At 34.7% G+C, this 27,535-nt stretch overlaps 1 protein-coding gene across 13 annotated transcripts in view; it reads right to left on the bottom strand.

Moving 5' to 3' along the window:
• Positions 1–27,535, bottom strand: part of LOC126750925 (low-density lipoprotein receptor) — a 410,401-nt gene that overhangs the window by 14,324 nt on the left and 368,542 nt on the right. For 12 of the 13 annotated variants that reach the window (XM_050460728.1, XM_050460724.1, XM_050460726.1 and 9 more), the window contains 2 exons: positions 5,310–5,437; positions 5,032–5,181 (listed from right to left, as the gene is read on the bottom strand). In XM_050460728.1, coding sequence (XP_050316685.1) covers positions 5,032–5,181; positions 5,310–5,437 — 278 coding nt within the window. Of the gene's footprint in view, positions 1–4,142; positions 4,311–5,031; positions 5,182–5,309; positions 5,438–27,535 lie in introns of those variants that run through there. The other variant, XM_050460725.1, reaches the window with a different exon arrangement.

The raw sequence follows: 27,535 nt of genomic DNA on the forward strand, positions 1-27,535 counted from the left end.
TAATATCGGTGAAGCATAACACCTGTGACCAGGAGTGATATGGTATAACATTTAGTGAGTGTGAGATGAAGTGTGTTTAGTAATAAAAAGGCAGTAGTGGCTTTAAAATGGAAACTTTTTTTGCAATTATGAAATAAAAGTATGCATGTAAATATATCGCTAAGATATCACTAAAAAAATACTAAAATATGTACAGGAAAAAGTTAGAAAAATCAAAAAAAAAAAAAAAAAAATAATTTCAATATTTTTAAAACAAAAATCTATATCGTATAGAATGAGTTTTGTGTTTTGTAAGGAAAATTTTTAAAATACTGTTAGAAATTTATTGGAAGTTCAGTTTTAGTAATCGCATACTTGACTACTAATGTGAGGTTTAATATGAATATTTGTACTGCAATGTGGCAGCAGGAGAACGAATCAAGTTTACGGTGTTTAATAGCCACCGTTTTTTTATTTGAAAAGAGCTTGAACTTACGTCTCAGATTTTATTTTTTAACTCATTTATTGCAAAAAAATATAGTAATTATGAAAAGGATACTTTGCGATTGTATGTAGTAATTTTTAGTTATGTGGTGTATATCTGTCAAGAAGAACAGATTAATTACTGTTATACTACTCTCAAGCTTCTTAATATAACAAACAGCACAATATCTGTACGATAAAATGTCATATGCAATGAGTTTTAGCACTCATTTCATACTTGAATGTTCTTAATATTCGCTAAAAATGTGCTCAGTCATTTTTCAACGCACAACTATACTTGCAGACCACCTAAATAATTTACTTTTTCATTCTCCTTACTACAGTGATAAATTTTGTAATAATTTTGCTTCACACGCATGTAAGTCCATATAAAGAAGATGTAATACTGCTGGAAAGACACAGGGCGTATGTGTAACACAAATGCTGTGGTACGCATTGTGTGTATGTACATATGTACATGTACATATGTGTGTGTTGCAGAAGTGATGGTAATGCAGACGCATGCAATGTGTTTTCATGTAAAAATAATATTTGCGGTCTGCTTTGTATCAATGTGTACACTTGCAACAAATGGCTGCATGCACATTTTCCTCGCACTTTTTCATTTGACTCCCGCTTATTACGAGCGCTCGCAGCAATCCATTAAATGTCAGCATTTTCTACCGTTATGTTTTTACATTTGCTGCATGAAAATATCTGTTTGCATGTGAGCACGTGCATGTTTTAAGGTTATGTATTTCTCAATAAATATTGTGTACATGTTGTTGGGGTTGTTATTGTTGTTGTCGATAAGCGTATGCTTCTTTGGCTTGCTGTGTTAACATTTGTATAATTTATTAAGCGACATAAAACCTTTTATTGCGCATATTTATGCGTGCTTGTGCCGGCGTGTTAAGTGCGCCAACGCCCAAAAAATGCTTTCTGTTTGCTTCTATGTATTGGTATGAAAATAAATGCTTGACAAATGTCTTTTCCTTTCGAAAATTATGCTAATTTTGCTCTTTGATACGCAACACGCATCAGGAATATTACGGGTGTTTGAGCGTTTTCAAAAGCACATCAAAAGAAAATATTGTAGAACTTGAGGGAAAAGTGGAAATAAATTTTCCGTGTTTAGTATTGCCTTCTTTTGAGTTTTTATAATATGGAGGTAAGGGTTTTTTGTGACAACTGAAATGTTTTTAGTACAGTTGAGTTAAAATTATTTAAACAATTAAGAATTATTAATTTTTTGTTCACTAAAAAGCGCGAAATCGTCTAACAACTAGCACAGTGTATACTAGCATTTATACTAACAACTAGTATTAGTACTAAATAATGCAAGCAAATATTGTGAGTGGTGAATTTTTAAACTTGTTTGTACAACAAATATTTGCTTAGTTTGTTTGTGTTTTTGTATCGTATTCTTTTGCGCTTGTTTGTTTGCTGTTAATTGGCATGTTTTGTTGTTGTGGCTGTTGTTTGTTGGCTGTTTGCTATGCGTGTCGGTATGTGTTGCAGCACTTATGCCACTTGTATGTATGTATAGTAAATGTAAATATTAATTTATTTAGTTAAATTTTATTTTATTTACTTTACGGTTCAATTAAAATGCTTAGATACTTATTAATTAAATACTTACATCAAGATTTAATATTACCGCTAAATATCTTTTAAACAATATAATCATATTTAATATTCTTCTTTCTTTCCATATTTAGTTAATAGCTTAAGCTAGTCTCTTTAATTTTCTTTGCATTATTATAGGTGTCTGCACATATACATACACAATTTATCTGTTTGTTATTTACTATAAAATTGATTTAAATTAGCTTAAAGCTGAATTAAAAGGCGAAAATAATTGAGAAATTAAACTAAACTAAAATATTTTAATAATAAAAGTGTTGCTTATAGCTAATAGAATTAAACTTTCATTCAAATTATGTCACGCCTAAAATGTGCCTTTTTGAAACAATCTCATGTATATTAAGTTTAGTTAAAGAAAACCTTTTATTTTTCCTATATACCACTTTGGGCAAAAATTAGTAAGACTTTTTAATTTAAATTTCGCTCGAAAGCTCATTCGTGGAAGCATTTTTTCTAGGTTGGTATGACTCTTAGTGATATCTGTGCCAAATGTCACAGGCTTACGAGCTTGAAATATACGAACAATCAGCGAAAGTGAGTCGGGGCCGAAAAACCACGTCAAAACAGGTCAAAATTAAGATTATGTTGACAGTTTTCTTCGATTATCGAGTTGTCGTGCACTTCGAATACCTTTTGACCCCACAAACTGTCAACAAGGCACGTCGAAAGAAGTGTATTGGTGCCAAGGGCGATTACTTTGAAGGGGAAATTAAGAATTTTAAAATTATGAACAAAGTCTGAATATTGTTTGCTCATAGTAGTATGGCTTTAGAAATTCATAATCGGCATTGTATTAGTGCAATTTTGTACAGTGTTGGAGAGATCAGTTTCCGGGTTTACTTTTTAGACAGCTAGTTGAAAAAAAGCACGACGTGTGGGTGTCACATGAGCTAAAGCAAGAAAACTTCATTGACCGAAACACATGACATGAAAACAGGGCAATATTTATTTGTATAAATCAGCTTGCAGAAAGTTTCAGCCTGAGACATCACGTCTCTTGTTAGAACTTCGACGAAACATCCATGAACTTGTCAGTAAAAAATCTGCAACCATATACTAAAGCCTAAACTACAGATTTGTAATAGTTTACATTTCCTCTAGTTAGTATTTTTTTTAAACGTTTGAGGAGCAGACAATAATTTAGGTCCCCGTTGAGGCACCATGAATCAGTATTTTACTACAATCATTTTTTTATTTAAAATTAGCAAAAAAAGCTTAAGCAAATTGTAACTAAGTAAAAATATATATTTTTCTAATATCTTGCTTAATCGTATTGCACTTCTTCGAGATAAGATAAAATACTCATAATAATTCAAAAAATAAATAAAACGAATGCAAAGATTCAGAAGAAATTTAAGAAATCAAAAAATTAATTAAGAAATTAAATAAAAAAACTAGGCAACAACTTGCTTTGAATTTTCATATCAATATTTTGCTTAACTTTTTTTATATTTATTATAATTTTTTTTTAATTAATTATAGTTTTCTTTTATTTGTTTTATTTTCTTTTTACTTCTTTTTATTTTTGTTTTAAATTTTTTATATTTCTTGTTAATTTTACATAATTTTTTATAATTTTTTTATATTTTTTAAAATAAAAATCATTATTAAATAAAAAAAGTTACGTTTTGTTTAAAAATATATATACTTTTTCAATACTTCTTTTTGATTTTTAATAATTTTTTTTTAATTTTTTAAATTTTAGCTTTAATTGTTTTGTAATAAAAAATTATACTAAATAAGAAAAAGTTACGTTTAGTTTAAAAATATTTAATTTTTTATATATCTTGTTAATTTTTCATAATTTTTTTAATTTTTTAAATTTTTGTTTTAATTTTTCTGTAATAAAAAATAATAATAAATAAAAAAATAATTAATTTTTTTACATCTTTTTAATTTCTCATAATTTTGTATAATTTTTTATAATTTGTTTTAAATTTTTTAATTTTAATTAATTTTAATTTTTTTCTTTAAACTTTTTATGTAATAAAAAATATTACTAAATAAATAAAAATTTACGTTTTGTTTAAAAACATTTTTAGTTAAATTTTCAGTTAATTTACTAACTCGCTTTTACACTTGCATGCATTTGACATTTCATTTAGTATGCTTTCGCACGTGAACGCCTTTTTGACGCTCATTGTTTCTTTTTCGGAAAATTTTCAATACTGCGCGAACAGTCTTCTCTGCGAAAAATGCAGCTAGAAATAGATAGAAATCCATTAGGTGTCAATTAGCGCTTGGTTATTGTTGTTGCTTTTAGGGGTATTGCTACAGCTTCTTTCATATAACTATTTACACATGATTATATTTTAACTTGATTTCTCTTTTATTCACTACATTTTCCGGAGTTGTTCTATATAAGTATTTTTGGTGGCGTAAAATTGTGTGAAATCAAAAAATTCGCTAATAAAAATGTTTACTTACAAATTATGCGTTTGATGTGTGGTGTAACGGGTATTTACATTAGGAAAATGCTGATGCTCATTAAACTAGTTTTGTATTATCAAATCTTAGTTGGCGCATTGGCATGCTGTGCTTCACCACTGCTAAGTATGCATACATAGTTCATTACCTTAGATTTACCGTAAACAACGCTAAGTATTTGTATATAGTTTAGTGTTATTATGTTTAGCATTAAACGGTACTTGCTATTGATTATTGACTAAGTTTTTAAAACTAACGCTAATTACTTAATTTCATTAAAAATACTTTCAACTTAGCTCATAAATTTAGTTTAGTTACTCAATTATTGTAAAATTAGTAATTAAGATTTTTATGCTTTTTTTTTGTTTTTTTCTTTGTTTGTATATTTTCAATTAAGCACTGCATTAGTAGTTGTTAGTTAGTTGCAATTGTTGCACTTGCAATCTCAATTTAAAATTTCATGTAATTGAAATTATTTATGCATGGCGCGCTTACCTCTTCGTCCACTGTGCTCGGATACATGCGCGCCGGCAGATTATTCTTTTCCAAACTAAAGTGATCTTCGGTGGTTTTACGGTACACCGGATTTTCAAAGTTCATTGAAGTGGGACGCCTGCTGCAATGACGATAAACGACCCAAAGTATCTGCAGCAGAGGGGAGAGGAGAGAGCGTTAATTTAGTAGAGCATAGCATATTACCTTGCTTTTGTTGTTGGCTAAGCCAGCATAATTCCATAAGTGAGCGCAGCGCTTATTTACTTGTTCGCACTTACCACACCTGTCACCAGTCCGAAGCCGACTAGTGAACCGACTATCGCTAATGCTAAGTAACTGGAATCATTTGTCGGTGAGATGATGCTGCCATCGGCACTTGTCGCATTGCCAGCCTGATGATTATCCACTGTGTAGGAAGAGGGAAAGAAAACGAGAAGGTACACATGAAACGACGGTGAAAACAGTTTGCGTTTATTTTGTAAGGTTAGATTATTTAAAGTTATGCCAACACCCAATATATATGATAATTAGAAAAAATATAAGAAAGTAACAAGTACCAAGTGCAGAATGAATTTCTATATTTAAAAGGGATACATATACACGATGAAATACATATGAAATTTTGCTTTATTTGTTTGTTGGTTTGTTCGTTTGTTAAGCTCTTATGAGAAAGCTTGAGAAAGCTTTTCAAAGCGCTTTTTATGCATTTAGCAACAGCTCGAATTTATTAGTGTTTTATTAACAAAGCATTATTACATGAAAATATACTTAATATTTGTAGCCATGCTTGTAGCTGTGCAACTCTGCACATAGTCCACTTCCAAACGTAAATTCATTTCATTTTTATTTGTATAAAATTTTTTGCTGCGACTACAGCGGCTTCAAATAAATTACAAACCAAATGAGCGGGATCTTAATAAAATATGTTTATTCGCCTTCATAATTTAAACATTTATATGGCAACAATAGCAACGCGAGTAAATAAACGCATGGAGCGATGCCATTTCATTTGAAAGATGGACAAAAGAAAATGCAAACGAATGAACAAGCGCTTAATGAATATGAGCTGCGCTGAAGACGCCTCGGAGTTGTGGCTGAAGTGCGGCTGAGTAGCATGGCTGCAACGAGTGGCTGCGGATAAGTGGCTCATAATATATAGACATGCGTATAAATTATTTCAAAAGCTGCGGTTTTTGTATATATATACATATGACACATATGTATATGTCTTCATCTTTTGTACAATAAAAATATGTGGGTCTTATATGTAGCATATATTAGGGTGTACTTTATTTCTTAAGTTGATTATTTCTGTTTACTAACGTTCACTAAAGTTTCAAATGCACTATATTTTAATGGTACACCATGTTGTATGAGCAACACGAAGTTTATAAGGCTCTTATGGAAATGAAACATCCACAATGTACAACATGTCGTATGAGCAACACTGAATGCATTAATCACTCGAATGATCATTCATACTGTACACCATGTCGTATGAGCAATATATATTGTATGAATGCTCACTGCATTTAATGCATAATTTTAATTATGTATAACTTTTAAACAAGTAGTTTAAATCATTAAGACCTTTTTTTCAGAGCGGAAAATTTTGTACCAGAATACCACATTTGCAATGTTGTAGGTGAGTATTAGTCTCAAATTTTAACACGAGCTGCTTAAATATAATGTTTTAGTAATTAATCGAAGATTTTTTCTCACCGATAAGTTTTTTTTAAAACAATTTAAGGCCGATATTTTGGTCAAGCGATCTATCCAATTTTTTTTGTGAGCAACCGCCACTTTTTCAATAAATTTATTTTACTCATTCCTTCGATTAACTACTGATTTAACATTACTTAAACGAAATCTGTTTGATTTTTTAATTTTAGAGGGTCTAGTTCAGAGATATAGATCAGTTGCTGTTCCTTTCCAAATACATATTTTTACTAATACTAAGTCTTAAAATACAGTTAAAACATACCATAATATGCAAATTTGTAGATCAATGATGAAAAAGTTTGGAATATTCGCTTTTTTCGGCTTTCTAACTGCATATAACCTTAAAAAATGTATCTTGGTAATAACTAACACCCTAATGTACATACATACATATATGCATGTAAAGCAGTATGCGCTCACAGAATAAATATTATTTCGTAGCAATATTCATCACATTTACGAGTAACGCACATATAAATTTGCTCTTTGCGGCAGAGTAGACTTGGTAACTGCTCGTAAATTTTCGATGCAGCGCATTTTAAAATCCACAATAATCCAATTTAATAGCCGTAAAAACAAAAATTGTCGAAACGCAAGACTTTTTACAAAAAGGAATAAAAAATAATACAAAGAAAAAACAGAAAACCGCAAAAATTGAAGCGAAAAAGAGATGCACCACCAAACGAATTCCATTCAAGGATATTCCCCGCAGAGATGCACACACACGCGCTCGTAACAGGTGAAAGGCCAACTGGCAGTACGCTGCGATTTATTAGCATTTGCGCGTGTTCAAGCACATATTAACGGTACATACATATGTATAGAGGAATTTAAGGGACTGCGGTGCAGCCGGCGTTAAACCGTAAGGAATTTAATAAATGCGCTGAAGTGCGGGACAGCTTTGTACGGGTGAGTAATAATATTTTCGGTTAAAACAAGCCATTTCTTTGTTTCTTGTTGGGTTTAAAAACGACGTAATATGTATCGAAAGAACATTATTTTTCATTAAAAGTTTGGAACGGAAAGTAGTGATTTTTTATGATAAAAAAATCAAATTAAATGGACGTTAATGGAATTATTTATTTACCCGAATTTAATTTTTAAGAGTATGAAAGAATTATACTTCTCGAACAACATTTCTCAAGTATTTTTGTTTTTGTGTTATTAAAAAAATGTAGTAAAATATAGATAATCAGCCTTAAGTATAAATGTAAAAGTATAAAAATATATTTTGAAAAAGTGCTTTTTCCATTATGCTCAGCACAAATAATTTTTTCAAAATTGATAAACAGGCATAAGAACAGTTTTTTATTCAAAAATGTTTAAAAAAAATTATTAAAATTAAAAAAAAAAATTAAATAATTTTTTTTGTCGAAAGCAGGTCATTGTGCGAAGAATATTATCCAAATAGAGGAGTATTTTTTTTAGAATAAAGTTTTTTCTTTTTCTAAAATTTTGAATTTTTTCCAAACATTTTTTATCCAAATTTTTTTTAGTGCATTCTTGAAATGTTTATAAATATGCCTTTAAAATTAAAACAAAACTTGATACATTAGTTTTTTTATTGTAACTCCCAAAAATCGCTTATTTTTAGGCTGTCACACGAGATATGTACATACATATGTCGCTTAATAAACATAATCGAAATTATATAACGAACATATATCATAAAATATATCCAAAATTTTTCACTTCTATCATTTATTTTTATTTTAAATATAACTCAACTACAAATTGCATGCCACTATGAGTTCCCCAAGTGCTCAGCTGACGGCTGCTGTCAAATGCCAACGGGTATTGTAGTACGAGAGCCATACACTTCACTCTAAAGCATAAAATATAAAGGCATACAATTTGAGGCAATTTCTCGAAAGACTTCACATGCACGAGTAGAATCCTGAAGTTGTCAGAGAATATAAAGCTGCAACACCAACAGAGTATGGAGTCTGAATGTGAAGGTATTTTCACCAAATTCACAATCTGCACCTAGCTACTGGAAGAGTGCAGTATTGCAGCATACATGTATACTTTGAAAACGCATTAAACCGTAAAATATGCTCGCTACTTTATCGTAAATGTTTAGTCGCAGAGTAAGGTTGTGTTTCGGCTTCTCTGTTGTGACGTTGCATAATAAGCGCAAACACTTGTGTTATTGGCCTATTTTGCTATCAATGCATGTATGCATCTAAGTCAATGTATCACACTATTCACTTCCCGCGTAATGCCCTGCCTCCCCCACATACCTCCAACTGCATGACTATAACACAGTTTGCAGTTTAGCTGTGCTGTCACGTGCTGCTGAATTTTGCTTTTTCGACTATTTTCCACATCAATAAATAATCGCTTGGCATACTTTTGTGGGCAGCGCATTCTTTTTGTTGTGTGACATTTATTTTTATCTTCTCAGTTTTTATTATAAAAAAAGGCAAAAATGAAATTTTTTTTTAAATTATTTTGGTCTATAAACATGCAGTGACATTAAAAGAAAAAATTTAAAACAAATACATGTGTCTCTTAAATAAGGATTTGGATGTCAATCTCGAGTTCCATAGAACATTAGCAATTTGAAAGCTGTTCTAATAATTATATTTCTTGCTATCAATGTCCATCAATATCATATATATATACTCACATATACATATATATAGTTAAACATAAAATGTTTAATGAAAATATTACGAATGGTAGACTGGATGAAGCATCAGCTGTAAACAGTATTCTAAGTGGTGTTTTTATACCCTGAACAGGGTATATTAAGTTGGTCACGAAGTTTGTAACACCCAGAAGGAAGCGTCGGAGACCCTATAAAGTATATATATAAATGATCAATATGTTGAGCTGAGTCGATTTAGCCATGTCCGTCTGTCTGTCTGTCCGTCCGTCCGTCTGTCCGTCTGCCTGTATATATATACGTAATCGGCCCACTGCCACGCCCACAAAATGGCAGAAACCGAAAACCTATAAAGTGTCATAACTAAGCCATAAATGAAGATATTAAAGTGAAATTTGGCACAAAGGATCGCATTAGGGAGGGGCATATTTGGACGCAGTTTTTTGGAAAAGTGGGCGTGGCCCCGCCCCCTACTAAGTTTTGTGTACATATCTCAGAAACTACTATAGCCATGTCAACCAAACTCTACAGAGTCGTTTTCTTCAGGCATTTCTATATACAGTTCAAAAATGGATAATAACCACGCCCACCTCCCATACAAAGGTTATGTTGAAAATCACTAAAAGTCCGTTAACCGACTAACAAAAAACGTCAGAAACACTAAATTTTACGGAAGAAATGGTAGAAGAAAGCTGCACCCAGGCTTTTTTCAAAAATTGAAAATGGGCGTGGCCTCGCCCACTTATGGACCAAAAACCATATCTCAGGAACTACTAGAACGATTTCAATGAAATTCGGTATATAATATTTTCTTAACACCCTGATGACACGTACGAAATATGGGTGAAATCAGTTCACAACCACGCCTTCTTCCAATATAACGCTATTTCGAATTCCATCTGATGCCTTCTCTGTATAATATATGTATACATTAGGAACCAATGATGATAGCGGAATAAAACTTTACAAAAATACGGTATTTGAAAAATATATAAATGACGTATAATGAAATCTCGATTATCACTTTATCATGCGAGAGTATAAAATGTTCGGTGACACCCGAACTTAGCCCTTCCTTACTTGTTAAGATATCGTTTTGAAATTTCGTAAACGTCATTTTCTCTTCAAGAAGCTGCTCATTAGTCGGAACCGTCGATATCGGACCACTATAGCATATAGCTGCCATACAAACTGATCGATCGGAATCTAGTGCTGGTATGGAAAACTTTTGCATTTGACAAGATATATTCACGAAATTTGGTTTATATTATTTGCTAAGGCAACAATGTAATCTCCGAAGAAATTGTTCAGATCGGCTTACAATAGTATATAGCTGCCATACAAACCGAACGATCGGAATCAAGGGCTTGTATGGAAAACTTTCGCATTTGACGTGGCATCTTCACGAAATTTGACATGCATTAACATAATATCCGAAAAAATGGATCAGATCGGATCACTATAGCATATAGCTTCCATAAAAACTGGACATATAGTTACTATAAGAAATGCACCTGTGAAGGGTATATTAGCTTCGGTGCAGCCGAAGTTAATGTTTTTTCTTGTTTAGCTTTTGGTTTTCAGTGAGGCAATACTTCTTTTGTATTATATCTGTTTGACAGCTGTTTCTTGATTTATTCTCAGTTTGGTTTAGAATTTCATTATGAACTGACTTACTATGGTACAATGTTTGTAAATCATGCAAATTTATAACCCACAAAACGATTCGGTTCGGGCGACACATCACCGTCCTATATACGGTCAACATAGTCGTCCAGCAGAGGCAGGAACTCGAGCAATCACACCTTGGTTTCGCAACTTGTTTACTTTAGTAGAGAACGAAAACGCTATTGTTGTAGTGGAGAATCCATCCGCCATCGCACACACCAATTAGACCTGCGGCCTTCCACTTTATGGATGAGTTTACGGAAGAATCTTAGTTTTCGAGCAAAGAAAATTCACCTCATGCAAGAATTGAAGGCGAGCGACCATGAAATGCTTCACAAGTTCGGTGAATGGGGACAAAACGAGTTGGCCTCTGATCTCGATTTTCACAAGACCAGATTCATCGGAGCTTAAGCTCACGTTTGGTTGAATGAGCACGTCAATAAACAAATTTTTCACATTTGGAGTGATGATAATCCACAAACCATTGTGGATAGATCTTCAAAAAGCCGTTAGATCTTCAAAAACTTATTGTTTGACATGCTCTAAGGGCAGAGGGAATCATTGCTCTATATTTTTTTAAAAAAGAAAAGTCGGTTAATATTACAGTTAATAGGGAATACAATAGTGCTACAATTAATGACTTTTTCGCCTCTGTCTGACAGAGAAACCGCGTTGTACCAAACTTTAGAGAGGAACATCTAAAACGTCAGAAATATCAGACGAATTGTACTTAATTGGCCACACGGACGACATTGCAGCAGTAATTACAGCACGGCACACAGAAGAAGCGCGAATAAATTTTAGGCTGATATGGACGTTAGCATTGGAACATCAGCTCGTTACGGAAAAAACGCTATAACAAATATAATACCTCTCGAAATAAGTATGCAAACGACTACGGCTATTCTTAGGATACAAGAAGCAATAAACTACCTAGGCATAAGACTGTCCCAGACTAACCTTCTGGGTACAAATCCAGCCGCCGCAGGAAAAGCAGCGAAAATCTCCTCCCAACTTAGCAGACTAATGGTCAACATAAGGGGCCCCAGACAAGAAAAGATAAAGCTCCTAATATCGACGACTATCAGCGTCCTATTATATGGTGTTGAGATCTTGGCAGATGTGCTTAAAAAGGAAAATGGACAAGCTGTAAATTTGGAGAAGTCGACTTTTAAACAACTCAGCTGTTATCCGGTCACTGATATTTCAAAAAGTACCTCCACAGAATGGGAAGAGTCGAAGTGTCGTCATGCCTATACAACGACACGACAGAAGAAGATGCTGAACACAAATTCTTTGAATGTGTGCGATGGTAAGGAGAACGCAGTGCCGTATAAGACCTGGTTGGCCCAATAACAGCGAACAATTTAATAAGTGCTGGAGAGCGGAGCAAACTGGGGAATTATTCAGAAACTTGCAGCAATTCTGCTACGCAGTTAAAAGCGGGACCTGGACGCAGGTCCGCAGATGTAAATCACTCAATGAGAAAAATGGAACGCCGCGCTGAAGTAATGCAAATGTGGTTCCACGGTGAGCGACAGTTCCTTAGAGAGGGAGTTTTTAGTGACCTGAAAGTGGCACATACCGTTGCTGGTTGCTCTTACGACAGCACTGATGATGTGGAAAGCATTTTTAACCGACACCCGCAAGAAAAAGCAAATACCACATGTTAAAAAAAAAACACCTTTTATTAAGCTTTGTGGCACTGCCCATAGTTTTGTTCACAGATTTATAAGCACCCCCAATACTTTACTGTATTTTTTCGTGGCTCTGTGTACCATATGAGCATATTGGAATATGAAACCTTCTACCATTCATATATGCACATTGTAAAGCAACTGTAAATTTTCTGCATGCAGGCAGCTACTTAACTGGAAAGTTGCAGGGCGACTTATGCTATGCAAGTATGCTCGCAGTTAAGAGTGGTTGGTCAGTATTTTATGATGTAAAAGAGAAAATATGTATATCTACTCTTTTATTTAGTTTGACTGTTACTCAGAGTTGAGTTAATACTTTTTATGAGCTGACACCATTTGTATATGGTCCACTTGCTGGCGGCTGAGTCTGCTTAATTGAACCGTAAAAGATGGAAACATTTCCGTTGAGTTTTATAATGAGTCCGAAGGGACAACACTCTTACCTACTCACCATTATGTGAAAGTTCAGAAAGTTTGCTGTAAAAATTAAAACAATTTTTCTTTTCCTTCTGCTTATGAAACGAAATGCTCACCAAATAATAACTCATAAATTAAGGCTGCGACTTAATTTAATATTAGTTTGGCGTTTTCAATGCAATTTTGGATTTCCCGGTAGTCGTACTCAGCGTAAGCACTCTGCCTCAAGTGCAGTAATATCAAGTTAAAATAAAATTAATTATGCCCTTCATTGCTAAGCTACGAAAAATGCCACAAAATTCCGAGAGCTGCAACCAAGTTGTAATTAAAGATGAACGTCAAATTGGTTTATCAAAGTCTTGTTGCTTTTGTTTTTATATAAATTAATTTGCGGTGCACATTAGCCAGAATATATAATATTAAATACACACATCAAAGAATGCCAGCTTTGGCTGAGTAAGTGTATGTGTGTGTGTGATGTGAGGAGCTTTTCGCTGCAACATTTTAATGCAACATTATAAATCTGTCAGTCATGGCACGACGCTTAAATGGAAAATAATGAGTGCAGAAGATTTCAGATTTCAGACTGCACAATTCAGCAGCAAGACAGTTAAGCTTGTGCGTGTGTGTATTTATATGCATTTTTATAACGGTACGTTTGTGTGCACATCATTTAATTCAATGCACAGACAGACACGCTAGTGTGTGTGTATGTGTGTAGACGCATTAAGATTAAACCTTCTCTGCGATAAAGGAGCTTAATTTACTTTTTGTCTAAGTGAGTTCGTAAATATATGTATATGTGTGCGTATGTGTACAGTTACGCGAGAAAAATTAGCAGCGTGAGCAGAAAGCTTTAAAATCTACTTAAGGCAATACACTCTCGAGCTCTGTGAAAGAATATCTCGAAGTTATCACAAAAAAACTACAATGGAAAGAAAACATCGAGAGTAGGGCTTCCTGCTTGCTGGGGATTGCAGGCACAATGAAAACTATATCAACTAAAGCTCTGTAGGTTACTCTTGACATTCGGCCAATACAAATATGAGACAAATCACGGGCTTAATATCATACTCGACCTTGTTAATGAACTCGGGCTAAATTGACAAAGCGATCGAGAAAAGGCGAGCCATGAGTATGTAAACACAACGTCTTCGTTCCCCAAAAGATAAGAACGGTCTAATGGTTTTATGATCGTTAGTTCTAACGGCATATTCATAAGGGTAAAATAGGAACACGGGCGGCTTCTTCTCCTGTAATTCATAAGCAGAAGGCAGCTTAAGGCTAAATGTAGTCAGAAGCCCGCCCGTGCTCCTATTTCAACCTTATGAATATGCCGTTACCACGATAGTCGGGTCTACGTAACTGGAACGGACCCGTTTTTTATCCGGCCATGGACTGTCAAAACGGTAGAACTCTGCCACTACAACAAAAACAAGTGCAATTCAGGCTTTCAGCCCGAAATTGTGGGCATAACAGACGGTGCCAAGTGGAACTCTGCTCAAACCAGCAAGTCCATAACCCTTCTAGTGAATAGCCATGCGGCAATTAAGGATACTCATAGCGCCAACACCAAGTCTAACTACTTTAGGTTAAGCAAACAGGAAATAACTACATTGTCAGTAGCTAAATACATCTGGTTACCCGGTCATATGGGAATAGAAGGGAATGAAAGGCAGACGAGCTGGCCCGCTCAGAAGTGGGATATATTCCGCGGCTGCCTATGCTGCAACTAAAGAGACATTGGGCAAAGCAAAGTATTGGATAAGACTTAATTTTGGTTACCATCCGGTAGCACAAAAGGCTTAATGATGGTCTAAGTGCGGTCACCTCCAGTTTGACGTTTCCACGGCTGCCTTGCCAACCAATCAACCAAGGCAATGGTCTTCAATAATGAGTCTTGAATGAGTAGATTGGGCAGTGATGAGTATAAGTTCGCTTGACGACAGCTGGAGGTAATAAACTGTATATTAAATAAGTAGGGGTGATACCTTATATAAATGTGTATGGTAATATTATAATTTCCTCTGATTCAGTAAACCATTAGCAGCTCTCCATCACAAGTTTCCTATAAGCCTGGCGTCACATACTTTAACAAAAAATCTCGGAAACTATTAAAGATGTTAGCTATAAGCTACAGCATTCACAAGGTAAATCTCGTGAAAGAGTGTCTTGACAATTAAAGCAGCAGATAAACGAGCAACTAAAGGCCCAAAAGAGCGTAAAATGGCAGCATTATTCGAAAACCAATCTACAAAAGTTAGAATTCTAGGTAAAAAGAAACAATTTCTACAACAGTCGGTTTTATGTAACCAAAATTGACCTCTTTGGAACGGTAAATCACAAGATCTACCTAATAATTACAGGATCAAGCCAGAAGAAAGAAATTGAGCTATTTATAAGAAAACTGCGCTGTAATATTGTAAGAAAGGCCGGTCAAGCTCATCCGAAACGCTTTGACGAAGTGACATACGCAACTTTTTTTCATACTGCCAATGCTTTGATCATCACTGTTTGCACATATGTACATATGATGTTTGTATGAATGGTGCGCAAGTTATCAAGACAAATTTGCCACCGCCGCAGGCATCCGGGCATCCGCTCCCGTTATTTGCAAGGCAAACGGTACTCCGCTGCGGCTTGACACTTTTGCCGCTTCATCTTCGTCGCTCAGCACACCAACACCATCATAACAAATGTTGCTACTGTTATTGTTGTTGTTATTATTGTTGTCCTTGATGCTATGGCTGTTATTTCCGCAACGCATGTTGTTGCTACACATTTGTATTACACTGTCGCTTTGCGTTGCGTTTCTGATCTTTTCTACGCTTGTTGCTCATCGTGCCGCCGCCGCGCTGCTAATGTGTTGCTACCGATATGTGTTTGTAGATGTCGCATTCAGACAAGCGTAACTTGCTGATGAGTTTCTCGTGCTTCTGCTGTTGTCGCTCAAATTACTTTTGCTTGCTTGCTGCTCCCGAGTTAGTAAGGGCAACTCGTATAATATTATCTTATCGCACATTCGTCATTCTCATGTATAATGACAAATACATATATAGATAATTATGTGTGTGTGTGTGTGTGGCAGAAAAAAAGCTTACGGCAACAATCAGCGAATTACAAGAAGTATAAGAGCTTGTAGTGATATCATTTTGTTGGTAGTGTAGTAAAGCATGTTTGTAGATATGTGCGTACACCAGGGAAACTCTCCGGCATTAAAGTATTAATAGTTATGCCACTTTTTTTAAGCATGTTCATTAATATTTGTTGAGATGTGTAAAATTTCAGCAGGTAGGAAAGGTGAAAAGCTGTTTTCTTCTTTTCCTTAGGGTGTTTTTTTTACGTGGCGGGTCTTAAGCCTAGCGCACAACCCTGTGGAGTTATGTTTCGCCTTCTCACTTTAAGTTCGCCTTCAAATGGATGTTTTTTGGCTACCCAGAGAATACTTTGTCTAAGACCGGAAGTCGTGAACTGCTTGGGCCATATGTAAAAGAATCGTTTCTAGCCACTCCCAAGTGATTGGCGCTCATAGAACTTTCCTACACCGGCTATAACGGCGTAAGCGGTGTCTACGCCAGTAAAAAAGAAGAAAAGCTGAAAATGCGATTTTGCTGCATCTATTACAAGTAACTTAGAAACACTAGGTGCCTGTAAGGGTGTTCTTTTAGAAATGTGGTTTTCAAGAAAGAAGTAAAATCATGAATTTTAATATGATCGTCAAGAATTTACCATTCTTATAAAGCTAAAGGTTTGCAGTTATGTTTTGGAAATGATTTCGGGTAAGTGACTACCGTGGCTGGCTCGAATAAATACTGGCCGCGAAGCCAATTTTCGAGCACTTTTTGCAGCAATCGAAACAAACAACATCACATAACCTAAAAAACTAGTCCAGTAGTGTTAAATCGGAACAGCTTTGAGGCCACTCCGTAGGCTCATAACGCGAGATAAAGCGCTCACCAAAAATTTCCTTCAATAAATTGTTCGTTTCGTTGTTGTAATGAAAGCTCATCCAATCGTCGGACCAAAAACGCTCTATAGCGTTCCTCATTGGCTATCACCTTATAACCGCCTTCTCTTTGAACAAATCTGGACCAATGATTCGCTTTGTCCATAGAGCATACCAAACGGTGATTTTTTGAGGATTTAATAACGTCTCAACAATGGCTTGTGGACTATCATCACTAGAAATACGACAATTACCATACCCATTTAAGCAAACGCGGCTTGATCGCTGAAGAAAGTATCCTTATGAAAATTGAGATCGGTGACCGTCTCGTTTCGGCACATTTTCGCGCGACGTGTTTCTGTGAGTAGTGCAAGCCGAAAATGGAGCGTTCGTTAGAGCAGAGATACGCGAATAAATTCTGTGTGAAACTCACTAAATCTGCGACAGAGACGTTTGGTATGATCAAGCAGGCTTACGCTGATGTTGCTTTAGCAAGAAGTGGTGTGTTTCATTGTCTTTTTTGACATCAAAGGCATCGTCCACCATGAATTTGTTCCTCTTGGACAAACCAAGTTTTACTTAAAAGTCCTCAAGAGACTCAAACGTAGGTCAATCGGGTTCGACAAGACACCGCTGCCGATTGGAAGTTGCTCCACGCCTCGCCTCACACCGCCTTTCTTGTGAACAGCTACCTAACCAAGTCGCCCTACAGCCCAGATGTAGCCCACCCTTGCCTTTTTAAGACGACAGAGAGAACGCTAGCAGCATGTAGCTCGGCTCTCAAGGCTATTCCGGAGAATGCCTGCCATGACGCTTTCAATGCTTGGAAATCGCGCTGGCAGAGAGTTTTTAAAGACTTGTTATGATTGGCTCAATAAATTTTTTTTTTAAATCGACTCAGTCCTATTACTTTCCGGACAAACCATGTACTGGAGTAAATGTGGTGGGGAACCGATTTATGGTTGACCGAACTACCGACTCCGCTAGGCGATTATTATATTAAATGAATAGTGGATGTAACCATTATTTTCGTAATAAATTTGCAAGATTTTCAAAAATTGTTCAGCAGCATATCTTTTTATTACTAAAATGCAAACTAAACTGAGTATAACATAAACCAAGTAACAGCTGTCAAAAAGACCAATTTCTCCAAACTCCAAAAAAGTTGGCTAATTGAAAATAACACGTCTAAAAACACTATAGCCTCTACAGCTCAAAGGCAAGGTGTGAGTCCATGAATTTTTCATTAGTCTTAGACCAGACTAGCATAAAAAATTCCGATTTCTTTGATTATATCGAAGATTAAATAGAACCAACGCATAACTGAATGAAAACAATTTGATATTACATAATATCAAATATTAATTTAAAAGTGGTAACTATTTTTTTTCGAAGAAAATTATATCATTCTCGAAATTTAAAAAAATAGGAGAATTTATGTTGGAAGTTCAAAAATAAAATAGAGGGTTCGGCTTGCCTTCAAACATAGAGATAGACTCATTTTTTCAAAATATTTCCTTTCTAGTTTTATATAGGTTATACAGAGGGATTTCAGTGCGCTTTAGGATCGCATTGTTTCTTTGTTTGCGCTATCTTGCTTTCATGGCAATTATTAAGATTGAAATAAGTAATTGAACACAGCTTGTGAAAAAACATAAGTAAATGAAGCCACGCTCTTCGTTTCGTGGCTAATAAACATCAAAAAATATCGGAAAAGGGCGCTGCATAAATACATACATACACACATTCAAATACATTCTTAACTAAAAATAAATATTCTTTTTCGCAATCAATTGAAGTTTTTACAAAATCAAGAGATAATAGCAGCAAGCTTTGAAGTATTTATGTGTCTGATTAAGAATGAACGCAATGAAATGAAGTAAAAACAACAGATAAGGAAGATAAAAGGATAAAAATATTACGCTCACAAATAAAGGCAATGCACGCCTCCCACTAACACTGATTTCCCGCCAAACAACCTAATCTTCTTCAACCTAACCTTAAAGCAGCAGAATTCCCTGAGAGGCAGCAAGCGTGTATTTAAGCGCCAATGGCTGACTTGTGGGCGCATTGAGTGGTGTATCACCCACCCCAACACAGGAATTAAATAAATTTGCTACAACAAGTGACATCCGGAAAGCAGTGAGTCATTACAGCGGAAAAAGCGCTGTATTAAAAATGAAAAGAAGAAAGTTGAAAGTAAAAGAAAATGCTTGAAGTGGATTTTGCTTTTAATTGGCACAATTTTGAAATAAGACTTGTCAGACTGCTGTAATAATAATAGAATTATCCATAAAGATTTAGTTGGCGGTGATGTTGCAGCTTAAAAATCTATTTCCATAAAGTAATCCTCTCACAAGTAAGGCCGTTAAGCTGCTACCAGTAAAATATGTATATAATAGGCTTAGAGTGCTGTGCTTACAAATCGTAAGAAATTCCAACGCACATATTTCAGGCTTTTAGCGCAATTGAGACCGATTTGAGAAACATTTTTTATTGCTAAAAATAGAAACATTCTCTTAAAGCGGCATGCGACAGCAGAGGAACTGCTTTAAGTGTACAATCGGTTTTGTATTAATTAAGAAAAAAATTTCTCGGAAAGTAATTTTTATACACGCACTATTAATTAATAAATTAATGCGCCAGAAACATAAAATTTAGTATCCGTGATAATAAGAGAAGCTGTCAAAATTTGACGACGGGCGTGGCACAGCCCACATTTAGGTGAAAATCCATATCTCGGAAGCTGCTCTACCGATTTCAGCCAAGTTTGGAAGGTGGTCTTATTATTATTCTGATTTCTATGTCACAGTGCGAAATCGAACTACAACCACGCCCACTTCCCATATAACAAAAACTTAAAATCCATTTGATTCTTTCACTTTCTATTAAACAAATTAAGCACCAACGAGGTATTTGGATGCAACTTTGAACAAATAGTGTCTTTGAAGTATGCCAGCTTATGATCTAAAACTATCCGAGTTGGAAGAAAACTGTTCAAGTCTCCAGGTGCCGAATATATGTATCCAAATTCTTATCGCGAACTTTTTATCGGAAATTTTTATCAGTCCGTGAGATATAGTCTAGAAATTCACTTGTGCGCGAAACTTAGGTTGACTCGAATCCATAAATCTCTTAGTCCCCATATACTTAAAAAAAACTTTTCGTGATTTCGGCTGACTTTATACCCCAAAATATTGGTTAAAGGGTGAGTTATCTCAATGAAGTTTTTTTAAAAACAATGTCTCTTTCTGCACTAAATTAAAAGAAGTAGTGACACGAGTACAACATATGTATGAGCCTTGGGGTAATTCATGTATATTATATCCTGTGAATCAAAAAACGCCGTGCTCATCACTATTGCCGCAGATAGCACATCTTCGGTTCCTTTGGCGCAGGTTCTTCGAGAGAAGTCTACAGTTTCGGCTATTAATTAGATCTTTGTTACGTTATTATTCGTGGTAGCCGTTTTCAGGGTATCTGTGAGTGGTTCATAAAACACTGTAGTGCGACCACGTTGATTTTAAACCAACAACTAGTAAGTTTCTCGTGCGATCTTGGCGCCATCGGACAGTGAGCCTAAGCACTTATCGGACCGCCCTCGTAATAATATAAATACTGTACATTTTTCGATCTTCCCTTTAATCTATCTACTAAAAAGCTTATTTTCGCTAAGTTGGCAGAGCCGAAAAGAAAATAAAAAGGAGTCCATCTCTTGTCCGTCTTTTAGACAGGAGATTGTTGGTGGTCACTCTGGCTCTGGATTCGGCGTTATAGCATAGTATGTGTCTTTCAATTGAGTAAAGCAACACTTAAGACAAAATGAAAACTGAATTTGTGCTTACTTAGAGAAATTTCTTTATTTTTGTAGTGTGAAGATTTTTTAATTTTATTTTCATTGTTTTCTAAACAGAACACAAAAGAGGTAGCCATTAAAATCTTAAACTGCACGCGACACTCTAAATTTCGAGCCTTTGCGCGCTATGCGAGTAATAAAATGGGATAATAAATTTCGAGAAGCGCTTTAAATCGCCTAATGTTATGCGCTTCCACAAACAGAAGCAGCCACGGAGCGGCCCAACCGCCAAAGAGCAAAAATTCAAAAATAACTCGAGCACTCGTTGATGCCATTCAAAACAGCTGACGCATTATAGTACTCGTACGCGTGGAAATGGTTGCGTAACATATTCGATATTTTCCACACGAAAGTGAGTAATGGGAAAGGCGAGCGCGGCGCGACAGCACCGCTGTTGGCAAAACGCGCGCGATGGGCGGCATGGGAAGGTTGTATAAAGACATTGTAAATTGCAGAGTGAATAAATAAATAAATAAAAAGATGAACGCAAATAGCAGGAAACGCGAGACAAGGCGTCAGGATGTGCTGGAGGGATGTTGTGCCGTCAAAAGGGCAACGATTTGTTGAGTCGTGATGGTGACAGTGGCCGCGACCGTTTGTTTCACTACTTTCTACCAGCAGCACAGTTGGCTTAGTAGCGGCAGTTATAGCGCAAACATGCGTATGCATATTAAATCCCCCCTCATGTACCCTCGCCATTAACGTTTTGTTGTCTCTTTTGGTAATTTGCCACTGCTGTTGCTCGAATGTTTCATTGCTGCGCTGTTGCTTAAATAGCTGCTTGTTGTAATCATAATTTCATATTAGCAACAACAACAAAAGCAAAATGTGCGCAAGTGCACACACATATTGTGAAACATAAATTTCCGCGTGCAGTTTTTTTCCTTTTGCTTAAATCCTTTTTGTCTCTGCTGCCTGCTTTATTTATGACTTCGCGCATTTGCTTTGCCACATTTTCATAATTTCTCATTTAAAGTTGGCAGCGCTGACAGTTGTTAAGCATTAAACGCATCTCCGGTTGCCAGCGTGGTGAAGGACGAGGGTGTGTTAGGAAAGGGCACTACCGTTGCCTGGCGCGGTCGCCGCGGTATATCCGGCCGCTAAGCGACAACTGAGCGGAGATAAATTTGTGTAGGAAACGCTGATTGCTGTGTTTTACTCCGGTTACCGTTGTTATTGTGGTGGTTCATCTCACTGCTTGTTGGCTGTGACCAATTTATGTTCATAAGAAATCCGGAAATGTTTATGGGATAGCGTTTAGAGGTTTTCGGGTGGATTTAAATAGAGGCAGAAGGAAAAGAGATTATAAAAAAAAAACAATTGTGGAAAGTCAGATAATGTGGTAACAACAACAGCTGTTAGAAAATGTTGCAAGTGAATGTTTACGTTACTTTCGACGACAAAGCTTTCGAAGTTCGAAAAACGCAAATATAAACAAAATATAATAAAATAACAAAATTAAATAATAAAATAAAATAAAATAAAATAAAGTAAAATAAAATAAAATAAAATAAAATAAAATAAAATAAAATAAAGTAAAATAAAATAAAATAAAATAAAATAAAATAAAATAAAATAAAATAAAATAAAATAAAATAAAATAAAATAAAATAAAATAAAATAAAATAAAATAAAAAATAAAAAAAAATAATAAAAAAAAAAAAAAAAAATAAAATAAAATAAAATAAAATAAAATAAAAAAAAAAAAAATAAAATAAAATAAAATAAAATAAAATAAAATAAAATAAAATAAAATAAAATAAAATAAAATAAAATAAAATAAAATAAAATAAAATAAAATAAAATAAAATAAAATAAAATAAAATAAAATAAATAAAATAAAATAAATAAAATAAAATAAATAAAATAAATAAATAAAATAAATAAAATAAAATAAAATAAAATAAAATAAAATAAAATAAAATAAAATAAAATAAAATAAAATAAAATAAAATAAAATAAATTAAAATAAAATAAAATAAAATAAAATAAAATAAAATAAAATAAAATAAAATAAAATAAAATAAAATAAAATAAAATAAAATAAAATAAAATAAAATAAAATAAAATAAAATAATATAAATAAAATAATATAAAATTAAATTAAATAAGACAAGCCTACTTCGGGAATATTCTTCAAATTATATTATTAATATTGGAAAATTTTATATTTCTTGTTATTGTTGTTTCAAATTTGAGAAAAAAATTATATTTATTAACTATTTGCCAAAAGACTGGAGACGAGTGGCTTATCTATGTGGAAAATTATAACTTCCGGTTATTGATTTTTTCACGTAATCACCCTATGAAAAGCGTAGGAAATTAGCTATTTAGAAGCGGTCGTACCATAGGGCCATAGTTTGGCCATTAAGACAATTGGTATGATGGCGTATATAAAAAGGATGGTTAGTGCCACGCAGAAACTCTTTGCATACAGAACATATGTTCAGTATGTCAGGGTCGATGCTGAATAGATAGGATTTTAACCTACTGCAGTATGCAGAATGAACTAGTGCAATTCGAGCTCTGCCTTGCAATGTTTAGTTTTTAAACTCCAAGGACGCCAATAATCGGTGGAGCTCGATGAAGGTGTTAATGGATCCACTGTGAATGATCTTCAGTACATTTCTAAAGTTAGTCGCGTACAAAGTGTGGTCGATATAGTTTTTTCTTTAAAAAATTAGGAAACCTCAAAATGGATCACTTTTTATTAACAGATTGAGGGTAGCAGTGAAAAGAAATAGAGCAGCCATACAACGAATTGCTATAATATAAACCGTGGCAAGGACTTTATGCTTCACTTTTTGAGTTTTCGCCATTAGATTCTTTCGTTCGTTTTTTTTTCAAATATTTACCTTACATGCGGTTTCTGTTGTTACACAGTTTCAGACTTTTTTTTTGTAAATTAAGGTTAGCGCTTTTGAAAAATGACTCTTCATCGTTTCGGCAAATTACCTAATGGCTCGCATAATGCAAATACCGCAGCGCTGCCATTTTAGTGCGCCAAATAAGTGAAAAAATGCAACATTTACTTCAATTATGCATAAAATACGAACTGGCGCACTAATGAAAATGCGAAAATGTAGCGAAAAATGTGCGAGGGAAGGGAAATGTTTGCCGAACAGCATTAAATATTGTAGTTTTTCGGAAAAGAAGAAAAGCGAAATCTAAATTAGCAGCCGAAACAGTGTATACCCATATTCCTGGTAAGCCCTGGAAGCCAGAAAAGTTGTTAATGTAGTTAATTAAAAATTGCGGAATATTTTGTTGCCAGCTGAGTGCACCCGCATACTTGTTGTTGGTGTGTACATATATCATATTTTTCGCACATTTATGTTTTCATTCTCTTGCTGAGCTCTTTATATTTCAAATGAGATTTTAGAAGTGTCGGAAGCAGACAGTCTTGGCAGCATGACTTTTATATAGCGTAATTAAAAATTTTGAAAAAAAAATTGCAAGTTTCTTTTCCTTTTTGGTTAGGGAATAATTTATGTAATTTAAATTTCAGAAATTTTTATGTTGAAAATATTTTAGAAATATATAAAAGAAAATATATTTGATATGTGTGTATACATTTGCTTTTGAATAAAATATAGAGGCACAACCTAACTGTAAATTTGTAATATTTATTGCTCATATATTTTGTAATTGAATATTTCGAGGAAATTAGCAGCATCTGTCTGTATCTGCTCTTGACAAGCACTGCAAACTAAATCGGCTGAATAAGCAATTTTTTTTTTAATTTTTTGGTCTCTAATTTTGGCGCAGTTATTCCTGTGCTTTGTAATTACAACTAATAGAATAGTATTTTACATTTCACTGCATCTGCATTCAAGCAAATGAAACAGAGAAATTAAATTTAAATATTTTAGTGTGAAAATTGTAGCGCTTACAAAAGAATTTGGTGAGTGCGATATAAGCAAAGCATTAAAAATAGACTGCAGCACAGTCTGCAGGCAGGTTTGCCTTAGCAAAAAAAAAAAAATTATATATATATACTAGAGTGTGTTAAAAAAGGGCTAATATTGGTAGTCGAAAAAGTCTTTTCGTATTTCTAATCAAACTTCAACCTTTTTTTTATATTTATAATGAACTTTAATGAACCAAATATGTGCCATTTTGGTCGACCACTTTTTGCCATTTTTCCGCTAGAGACATTATTCCATCAGTGTAAAACTTTTCTGGTTTCTTGGCGCAAAACTGCGATAAGTAATTTTCACAGGCTTCATTTGAAGCCAACTTTACTCCATTAAATGATTTCTTCATCGACCGAAGCAAATGGTAGTCAGATGTTGCAAAGATGTGTGTGATTTAGCGTTGTCCTGATGGAAGAGGAAGCCCTTTCTGTTGATCAGTTCTGACCGTTTTTCCGATTGCTTGCTTTGATCTCATCAGTTGTTGACAGTAAAATGTAGAATTAATCGTTTGAACAGCCCATAGTGGATGATTCCTTTCCAATTTCACCGAACACTCAGCATAACCATTCGAGGTGGCAATCCTGGCTTTGCGACCATTTATTGAGCTTCATTATCTTTTTTGCACATTATGTCGCATTTGATCGACTTTTCGTCTCCTGTTGCCATTCGCTTCAGAAATGATTCGATTTCATTTCGTTTCAGCAAAGAATCGCAGATGTTAATTCGGTCCATTAAATTTTTCACAGATAATTCATATGGTACCCAAACATCGAACTCCTTTTTGTAGCCAGCCTTTTTTAAATGGTTCAAAACCGTTCGATGATGAATGTTAAGTTCCTTAGCGGTTCATAGATACTTATGTGACGGTCCTGGTGAAACTTTTCTATAATTTCATCGACTTTTTCAGTGATAGATCGACCAGAGCAAGGTGCATCTTTCACATCGAAATTTCCAGAACGGAAGCGAGCGAACCATTGTTGTGCTACACGAACTGATACAGCAACGTCTCCGTAAACTTTACAAATTTCATTGGTGCTTCGGTGGTGGCTTGCGTGACATTCTTCCCTTTTTTATACAAAAATTTCGAAATATAGCGATTTTTTATATTGTTATGTTTTATATGAAATGCTCCACAAAAATGGTTACTCATTTTTCAGAGTACCAAACGAAAAAAAATTTATTTTATTTTAACCACCCTAATATAGGTAAATATGTGCCTACACCTGCAGCTGCGTAGCAAGTGGAAAATAACCCAGTGAACTATTAAATATCAGCAGAGACTAGACGTTGTGCCGACCAAGTTCAGAGCTACAAAAGTGCTGGCGGACATTTGCGCCAACCGTAAAGTACATATCAACTGGGGGCAACAACCGTTGGGGTTAAAAAGAGCAGCTAAAAATAGCAATTGTCTTTTTTCCGGATCTTTTGCGTTCGCTTCCCTCCTCAATGCGCCTGCTGCGGCTCTTTTGAAGGCATTTTACGAATTTTCGGAATTTTTCGCAAAGTAATTTGTTTACGTTTTTACTTTAGTCGTGTGGCTACCTAGCTGTCTGTCCGTTATCTGCTATCTGCTTGCTCACACTCTCGGCCAGCACTTAATTTAAAGTTAACTCATTAATTTTGTTGGCACAACATCAACCGCACCACTACCATGCACCGGCAGCACAGTTGACCAGCTGCTTAGTTGGTTGGTTGGCTGAACAAATATTTGGACTTTGGAGCGTTAAAAAATTTCTACTGATAAATTTTCGGCTACCGGAACTACGTAGCCCTAGTGCCAAGCACATATACATGTGCGCATACACGCACACATGCACACGTGCGCTCGTGCATGCTTAGCTGGTAGCGCGTTGAAAGTTTGCTTGTTGTTTTGAGGTTGTACAGCTGACTTTTGTGCGCTGCTGGCAGCTGGCTGCCTTTTAGTGTGACGAAATTGCCGAAATTGCAAGTCATAAAATGCGGCAACTTTAGCCTTTGCTTTGTTGTGTATGTGTGTTGCTTTTGCTATTTTTGTTTTGCTTGTTTCGTTGTACTTTTTTGTTTGGCAAACATCTGCAGCACTTACAAATTATTGTAGCACACTTTTAGGTGCTTGGAAAAATATGTTGTTCGAAGTTAAAGCAAATGATGCGCGCCGAAATGTGTTTATTGTTGTTTTTATTGCTTTTACACTTTACCTAGAAGTGCTATCTATGTATTCGCACACCTCTCGTCGCCCCGGCGGCCTGACTTGAGGCTACAAGCTATCATTTGCCCTGTGTTAGCTATTTAATTGTTTGTAATTACTTTCATTTGAAAATTATGCGGGCTTTTAACTGTTATTTGTTGTGCTTAATTAAAGTAATTGAGGTAATTATTTAAGACTTGGTCAGTCGTTTGCTGTTAAAGTGGAAAAAACGTAGAAGCTGCTGCAAGCAAATCGCCAAAGGTGACGTGTTTATAGGATCTTCACATATATTGCTTTCATAGTAAGAAAATATTTTTTCACAAGCGCCAAATATGATGTTTTCTACATACTTCTGTCATTTCACATTTCGAGATTGAATACTTCTCTCAGATATTCAAAAAGTGAAGCAGGTTCCTATTTTTAAAGGTAGCTTGCTTAATCTTAGCACTAATTTAAGACAGGAAGCTATCATGGAAACCACACTTAAGCGCTAGAGTGAACAA

Source organism: Bactrocera neohumeralis, chromosome 2 (assembly GCF_024586455.1).
Source record: "Bactrocera neohumeralis isolate Rockhampton chromosome 2, APGP_CSIRO_Bneo_wtdbg2-racon-allhic-juicebox.fasta_v2, whole genome shotgun sequence".
NCBI lineage: Eukaryota > Metazoa > Arthropoda > Insecta > Diptera > Tephritidae > Bactrocera > Bactrocera neohumeralis.